A 9,303-nucleotide genomic window follows, 5' to 3' on the forward strand; every position below is an offset into this window, starting at 1 on the left:
GCCAGGTCAACTTAGTGAGTCCCTGTTTCAAAATGAAAAAAGGTCTAGGGATGTAGCTCAGTGGTAAAGAGCCCCTGGGTTCAATTCCTAGTATTTCAAAACACTTAAGGAAATTGAACCATTAATCAAACAGCTCTCAAAGAAAAACCCAGGATCATGAAGTACTCTGAAAACAAGAGTGGAGAAAGAGAAATTGTGACTGGTAAGAAACTACTTTAGAAAGTGTGGTCAGGAAGGTTGTCTCTAAAGTGAAAATTGAAGAAATATTTAATGGAGGAGGACAAATTTCGTTAGAAAGTACACTGATAAACCAGGATTTGTGTTATTTTTCAGGTATAACACTCTCGGACACAGTAATGTGTATCATATTAAAGATAGGGGCAACACCCATAACGTGATTGACATTCTTACTTCCTGGCAAGAATAACTTTTTTCAATGGCAATAAAGAATCATGTAACATAAAATTTACCACCTTTACCATTTTTAAGTGTACAGATCAGTAGCATTAAGTATATTCATATTATTGTACCACCGATCTCCAGAACTTTTCCATTTTATAAAACTAAAACTCTATACCTGTTAACTCCCACAGTTTTAGGAGTTCTTTCTGTATTTTGGATATTAATCCCTTACCAGATACATGGCTTGGCAAATATTTTTCCTTATCCTGTAGGTCGCATTTTTACTTTGTAGATTGTATCCTCACTATGCAAAATTTTAAAAGCTTGATACAGTCCTACTTGTTGATTTTTACCTGTATCTTTGGTGCCGTATTCAATAAATCATATCCAGATCCAACATAAAAAAAAAAAAAAAAAAGAAAAAGAAAACCCAGGACCAGATGGCTTCACTGATGAATCCTACCAAATCTTTAAAAGAACTAATTAACATAAGAATAGTAGTTCTCTACTAACATAAGTGTAAGTGATCTCTCAGTTGTAAAAATGCACAAAGTTCTTCCCTGTCATACATGCCACTTCCTAGAATTCTTTCACACCAATTCCTAGAATCCTTTTTGTTCCAATTTTTAAATATCTTTTTTTCTATTAAATCATATTTAAACAACTTTTTCCTCACGTCAGCTTCCTTGTTTCTCCTACATACACTCCTTGCCAAATCACACTCGAACAGTCCCCTCTATTTGTTCTTTGTCAAACCATGCTGCTTATTTCAGAACCCAGCCCACAATTGCTTACCTTTTAGATTTTTTGTTCCTCTTCACAAGATTGAAGGCCATGAAAGGAGAGGTCTTACCTATACAGTTGTCAGTTTTATAACCAGAGTATAGTAAGGTACCCGACACACAATATGGACTTAGTACATTTTGATGAATTAATAAACCAAAGGAAACACTGTATATAAACCTTAGAGCTAATTCAGTGAATCAAGACTTGGCACAAAAATGCCTAGTTTTAAGTCAATATTTCAGCAAACGAACATTTTTAAATACATATTACTTTTTAAGAACTTTGTTTTTGCTTTCGGCTTGGAGGAGGTCAAGGTGCAACCCTCCTTGGTCGTACCCCAATCCGGGTTCATCTGACACCAGCCGCCTCTGCCATGTCACCTATGTTCGACCCCAATGAGATCAAAGTCATGTACCTGAGGTGCACTGGTGGCGAGGTTGGCGCCATGTCTTCCCTGGCCCCCAAGATCAGCACCCTGGGTCTGTCTCCAAAAAGGGTTAGTGATGACATTGCCAAAGCAACTGGAGATTGGGAGGGTCTGAGGATTACAGTGAAAGTGACCATTCAGAACAGACAAGCCCAGATTGAGGTGGTACCTTCTGCCTCTGCCCTGATCATAAAAGCCCTCAAGGAGCCACCAAGAGACAGAAAGAAACAGAAGAACATTAAAAACAGTGGAAACATCTCTTTTGATGAAATTGTCAACCTTGCCCTACAGATGCATCATCAATCTTTAGCGAGAGAATTTTCTGGAACTATTAAGGAGATTCTGGGGACTGCCCAGTCTGTGGGCTGTAATGTTGATGGATGCCACCCTCATGACATCATAGATGATATCAACAGTGGTGCAGTGGAGTGCCCAACTAGTTAAGAAATACATAGAAAATATTTTAATAAAGGATCATCTGACAAAAAAAGACCTTGTTTTTATTTTGTTTGAGGAGACAGGATCTATGCTGCCATGCTTGTCCTGAACTTATGGACTCAAGCAATCGTCTTACCTCAGCCTCCCAAGTAGTTGGGACTATAGGCACAAAGCACTGCACCTGGCTTAAAACATACCTTTTTGATCTGTTACATATCTCCCTACTCCAGTCTTTCAAAAATATTTTATCATTAAACCTAGCCACTCACCCTGCAGAAAAAAATAACTAAAGATGGATCAGAGAACTAAATATAAGAACTGAAACTCTGAAGCAACTATAAAAAATATCACAGGGCAAGTACTTTAAGACATTGGTATAGACAATTATTTTCTGGATAGGACTGAACAAGTACAAGAGACAAAGCAATAGACGAATGAGATATTACATTAAATTGAAAAGGTTTTGTACAGCAAAGGAAACTGTACAATGAAGGGACAAACTACAGAATGGAAGAAAATATTTGCCAACAATTCATCTGAAAGAGAGTTATTGTTCAGTATAAGGCATACAAAAAAATTTTTAAATGGCATCCAAATAAAAATAGGGAAGTGACCTGAAGACACTTCTCAAGCAAAGAAATACAAATGGCAAACAAATATATGAAAAAATACTCAATATCAGTAGCTATCAGGGAAATGTAAATCAAAAGTACATTGAGATACTATCTCAACCCAGTAGAATAGCTATGATCAAAAAGACAAAAAATAGCAAATGCTGATGAAGATGTAAAGAAAAACACTCTTATGTTGATGGAAATGTAAATTATTACAGCTGTTATGGAGAACAGTATGGATGAAGGACACTCAAAAACTAAAAATAAATCTACCATATAATCCAGCTATCCCACTGTTGTGTATATATCCAAACAAAATGAAATCATCATACCAAAGAGATTCCTGCACTCTCATGTTTATTGTGGCTCTATTCATAATAGATAAGATTGAAATCATCTTATGTGCCCATCAAAAGATGAATAGATTTGAAAACATGTACTATATATAAGGTATACAGTAGAATAAAGGCTGCCTCAGGTTGGAATGCTTTAGAGCTAGGGGATGGAGTGTGACTGCAAGTGGGTATGAGAATGGACTCAGGTGAAAGATTCATAACTCTTTGAACAAACTACAAACCAATGAGTTCTTCACTTTATTTTATTTTCATTAACTTTTTTTGACATTGATAAATATTTTTTTAAAATTCTTTTCATACATATATGTAGGGTAATAATGTCTGTCTCACAATCTACCATCCTTCCCCTCCCCAACAACCCTATAGGGTAATAATGTCTGTCTCAATCTACTGTCCTTCCCCTCCCCAGCAACCCCACCTCTCCCCACCAACCCCACACCCCTCCCCTCTCTCCCCTCTGTACAATCCAAAGTTCCTTCATTCTTTCTTACCCACCCTCCACTTTTGATCAGAATCCACTTATCAGAGAAAATATTTGGCCTTTGGTTTTTTGGGATTGGCTTATTTCACACAGCATGATATTCTCCAGCTCCATTCATTTACCTGCAAATGCCATAATTTCATTCTTCTTTAAGGCTGAGTAATATTCCATTGTATATATTACCACATTTTCCTTATCCATTCATCTGTTAAAGGGCATCTAGGTTGGTTCCATAGTTTCACTATTGTGAATTGAACTACTATAAACATTGATGTGGCTGTGTCACTGTAATATGCTGATTTTTTAAGTCCTTTGGGTATAAACTGAGGAGTGGGATAGCTGGCTCAAAGGGTGGTTCCATTCCAAGTTTTCTGAGGAATCTCCATACTGCTTTCCAAAGTGGTTTCACTAATCTGTAGACCCACCAACAATGTATGAGTGTGCTTTTTTCCTCAAATTCTTGCCAACACTTATTATTTCTATATTCTTTTTTTTTTTTTTTTTTTTTTTTTGCAGTACTGGTGATCAAACTCAGGGCCTTATGCTTGCAAGGCAAGCACTCTACCAGCTGAACTATCTCCCCAGCCCCTATATTCTTGATAATTGCCATTCTAACTGGAGTGAGGTGAAATCTTAGAGCAATTTTGATTTGCATTTCTCCAATCATAAAAGACGAACATTTTTTCATGTTTGTTGATCGATTGTGTTTCTTCTGTGAAGTGTCCATTCAGTTGAGTTCTATACTTTAAATGGCTGAAATATATTTTGTGTGAATTATATCTCCATAAAGTTATGAGAGAACGTGAAGGAGAATTTATAGTGGTTTCTGAATCATACCCAGATTATTTTGCGAGTTGGCCAGCCCCCTCCCTGCTCCAGAATCAGATCTCACACTGCTTCTTTCTCCTTTCAGGATTATTTCCAACTGTATTGATTATTTATGGCTGTGTGACAAATCACACCCAAATTCATTGGCTTAAAACAATGAATACATATTATCACACAATTTCCACAGGTCAGGAATCAGAGTGGCCTAGCTGGGTCCTCCAGCTCAGGGTTAGTGTCTACCAGGGTTGTAACCATCTCAAGGTTTGACTCAGATTAGACCACCTTCTAAGCTCATTCATGTGACTGTTGCAATACTTCAGATCCTCATTGGCTATTAGCTGGAGAAGCCATCAGCTCCTCACTGTGTGACCTCTTTGCAGGGAAGCTTATAACATGCCAAGGGGCTTTTCTCAAAGTGAGGGTAGGACAGAGTGAGCAAGTTGGAAGTCCAGGACTTTCTGTAAGCTCATCCAGGAAATGGCATCCCATCACTTCTGCTTATTCTGTTCCTTGGAGGCAAGTCACTAGATTAAGGCAGGGCATTGCACAGGGACCAATGAGGACCATCACAAAGGCTGTCTGCCATTGTACCTGACTCTTTCCGACCCAGGTGGTCTGGTTTCTCCAACACCTCACAAGCACATTTTGCATGTAACTCTTTATTCCTTTACTAAAGTCAAACCATTGTTTGAGATGAGCTCAAATCTCAGGTTTTCCATGAAGCTTTCCCTGACTGTACCTTATTCCTCTGAACTCCTTCATGTTTTGTAATTATGCTACATAATTTACCCCTTAATTATTTCCTGCCCTGCCTTATTAATCAAAATGTCTCTTCTCATTAGTGTTCCCATTACACTCTTTAGCTTTTTTCTTTTAATTAAATAATAATATGACATACTTTATATAGTTGGGATAATATTGGTCAACCTCTTGTGGAAGAGTATTATACATTTCAGAATGAGCACAACATTAAGGTTTTACTTATTAGTAACAAGAAATCTATCCCAGAAATAAAGCTGACCAAATTAAAACTATTCCTTATTTATTTTAATAATGTTAAAAGTAAAAAGGTATAGTTCACATTATAAGACAATTTAAGACAAAAGCCACATTTTACACTTTCCCTCCCAATCTATCTCTCTGTCTCTCTCTCCCCACAACTTTAAGTGGTTTAGGGTATCTATGTCTGTAAAGGTCGTAACATGTTTATAAAGAAGCTCATACTCTTTTTAGATCTTCGTTGTTCATGTGATTGGAATTCATTTTACCTGCATTTGATGCCTTTTTTACAGAAAGAAGTTTGATAAATTAATACATAAATCTCTTTTGTGAAAACATAATTTTAAAAAAAGAACAAAATTTTGTCATTTGCAGCAAAATTAGTAGAACTGGAGTACACTATGTTAAGTGAAATAAGCCAGACACAGAGTAATACATCTTCTCTCTCATATACAGAAACTAAAAATGTTAATCTTGAAGTAGAATAGTACCTGCTAGAGATTGGAAATGGTATGGAGGAGGTTGAAAAAGGCAGGTTGGCTTTGATCAGTGCATTTTAATAGGATTAATATGTACAATTAATATGTGTTAAACTTTAAAAAAAACTCATCAATAAGGCAAATAATTTCTAAAATATTCTCCTAGAAACCTAGGATGAAAATTTTTTTCTAATTATAGCTAAATACAAATACTTATAATGATCATATTCTGTTCAAGAAGGCTAAAAAAGGCCAAACTACTCATGCTTTATTTGGATATAAGTTATAATGGTAAACAAGTTATTTTAGATAACATTAATAAGTAACAGTAAATGGGTACCCTTATTCCCTAAGGGGAATCCTGACTGATAAGAAACTGACAGATATACAGGCATATTTGCCCAAGATACATTCTCAGCCAACATTCTCACAAGAGACCCAGAACATAAGGAAATGAGAAAGAAGAATGACACCGTATTTTCAATTTGGTTTGTCTGATTTTTTCACCTCAGTTTAGATTTCCAAAATTGCTACCCATAATCATCTAATGGCTAGCTTTAGCTTTTATGGACAAATAAATGCCTTAAAATCTGACAAGTTCTCATAACAAAAATGAACCCAAAATTTTGTTGAGACCCTTCTACCACTCTTGAGTACCTAAGAGCTGAAACACTATCCAAAATCCACATTTTACTGAGGTCCAAAAGGGAGAAAACAAGGGTCAAGGAACACTGGCAGAAGTTGGGATCCATCCATATTATTAAAGACATTCTCCTGAATAAAATGTTATTCATTTTAGCTAACATGTATTGAATGCTTACAATGGGTCAGGTTTTTCCAGACATTTGTCATTTTTTTTCACATCTAAATCTCACAAAAATGCTAAGAGATAGATGCTACCCTGATGCTCATTTTATAACCAAAAAATCAAGGCTCTGGAATGACTCACCCAAAGTGTCACAAGTAGTTAATGGCAAAATCAAGAACTGAAGCCACACAACCTGACTCCAAATTTGGAGCTCTTAACAGTTATGCTATGATACTAGAGGAGGGAAGAAAAAGTCACTAGATAAATAGAAAATTTATTGAGGGTCCATCTCAAAACTCATTTGTCTTTTTTTAAATCATAATTTATAAGTAAGTTTACTGAACAAAAATCCTGAACTCTCCTTATTCATTGCCACTCAAATCTGAAAGTTCTGTTCATGGACCCTGACAGTATTATCTAAAGGAGATATGGATTTTATATCATATATATCAACATTTATCCAATAGGCTCAGTTAAAAGGCGCAGCTCAAAGCAGCCCCAATCCTGGTTCTCCATCTTTTTTCCAACTGACAGTCCTAAGCAAGAGAAGTCAAGAGGCTGATGGCAAAAGGCATCATTTCATGTTGAAAGGGAAGGGAAGGAAATCCTATGAACAATAAAATAGTGATTGCCTTTCCAGGAAAGTGGCAAACTGTTTACCCTTAGGTTACCTTGGTGTGGTCATAAACTCTTCCAGATAAGACATAGTTTCAGTAACTTTTATAGCCTTGGACTACAGTTTACTATTATTGACCTCAAAGCTAATCATTGTATCTTTCTCCACTCTAATAAAAAGCACTTCAGGATACGTACAGGAGCTAAGTCTTCATTTGCTTCAAGGATAAGTCAGATGCTACAGGTTCCCAATTTGTTTCTATTTCCACATTGGGGTAAATGTCATATCTTTTCTCTTCAGATAATCACATGAATCATTAAAGGGCACCATCAAAAGAGAAGGCAGAGGAGAAGATTCAACAAAAGCTCTCTTCAACAACCCTTAGGAAACCTATTAATCTTAAACAATTCTGCTTTCCTTCAGATAGATAAAGGAGCTCCCGTTTTCAAGGATGTCATTGATAGGATGAAGTAAGAGATAGGAATGACTCTGTGTATATTACCTAGTGATAAAAGTATTCTTTGTGTTTTATCTAATGTCATTGTTCTGATGCTGTCCGATTTAATAACTCTCAGCCAGGCAAGGGGGGGGGGGGGGGCAAGCCTGTAATCCCAGAGGCTCAAGGCTGAGTTAGGAGGATTTCAAGTTCAAAGCCAGTCTCAGAAATTTAGCAGGGCCCTAAGCAACTTAGCAAGCCCCTATCTCTAAATAAAAACTAAAAGGGGGATGGGGGTGTGACTCAGTGGTAGAGCACCCCTGATTTCAATCCCCAGTTAAAAAAACAAAACAAAACAAAAAACCTGAAATTAGAGAACTAACCTCAGCAAGAGAGAAATGACACCTTACTTACAGGGAGGAAAGCAACTCAGATGACCAGTTTTCTTTTTAGAAACCACGAAGGTCAGAACAAAGTAGCACACTTTTTGAACATTGCAAGCAAAGAACTAGAAAACTAAAACTCTATATCTACTATAAATATCCTTTGGGGAAAAAAGGAGAAATCAAGACAATCTCAACTGAAAGAAAATAGTTGTTCACCATTAGACTGACCCTAAAAGAAGAGCTGAAGGAAATTTGTGAAACAGAAAGGGAATTATGAAAGAAGGAATCATAGAATTTCAAGGAGGAAGAAAGTACAAAAGGAAGAATTAAGATTTGGGTAAATACAAAAAAGCTTTCCTTTTCCTCTTTTGTTTTCTAAATCACGAATGGTTATATCATAAATCATAGCATTTTCTGACAATTCTCAAAGTATGTAGAAGAAACATTAAAGGTAATTATGTTATAAAGAGAATAACAAGACTCCACTGAAGGAAAGGTTTCTACAACTCAAGCTGATAAAACGTTGAGACTGGCTGACTGGTAAGTATATATAATGTTAAACTTAGAGCAAACACTATCATTATATACAAAATGATACACTCAAAAAACATTCGATGTCACTTCCAATTCTGACATGACAACTTGAGAAGTTTTGCAGACTCACCAGAAAAGATGCAGAAAATTGTTTTTCAAAACCCAACTGTTTCATGTCTCTGGGAATGCTCTTAAAGACATATAACAAATGAAAAAATATTTATTTAAAAAATATATGAGGGGGCTGGGGTTGTAGCTCAGTGGTAGAGCACTTGCGTAGTCTGTGTGAGGCACTAGGTTCGATCCTTAGCACCACATAAAAATAGATTAAAAAATAAAAAATGGTATTGTGTCCATCATCAACTTTAAAAAAATCTGCCAGGGACTGGGGATGTAGTTAGGTGGACAATACTTGCCTAGCATGTGAGGTCCTAGGATCAATCTCTAGTACTACCAAAAAAGAAAGAAAGAAAACCTACTAAAACTTGGTGAGAATATTGAAAATCTGTGGCATTTGAGTCACATTTTCCTTTCCTTCCCTGTCCCAGTTCTGTGATGGAAAATCCAGACAGATGGAACCAAGAACAAAGGGTTCTCATCCCTCCCCACAATTCACAGTCAGAGGGTACTATCGTTAGGGTCTGAGTATCCCCTTAAGATCCAAGTGCTAAAGGCTTAGTAGCCAGCCTGTGGCGATACTTGGAAGTGATGGA

At 36.5% G+C, this 9,303-nt stretch overlaps 1 protein-coding gene across 1 annotated transcript; it reads left to right on the plus strand.

Annotated features, from left to right (window-relative positions):
- Window positions 1-1,529: 1,529 nt before the first annotated feature.
- LOC306651190 (large ribosomal subunit protein uL11-like) lies at window positions 1,530-2,092 on the plus strand. The gene has a single exon (XM_079123665.1). It carries the CDS (start codon window positions 1,562-1,564, stop codon window positions 2,057-2,059), a length of 498 nt encoding a protein of 165 aa, XP_078979791.1. The 5' UTR covers window positions 1,530-1,561; the 3' UTR covers window positions 2,060-2,092.
- Window positions 2,093-9,303: the final 7,211 nt, after the last annotated feature.

Source organism: Sciurus vulgaris (genome assembly GCF_902686455.1).
Source record: "Sciurus vulgaris genome assembly, chromosome: X".
NCBI lineage: Eukaryota > Metazoa > Chordata > Mammalia > Rodentia > Sciuridae > Sciurus > Sciurus vulgaris.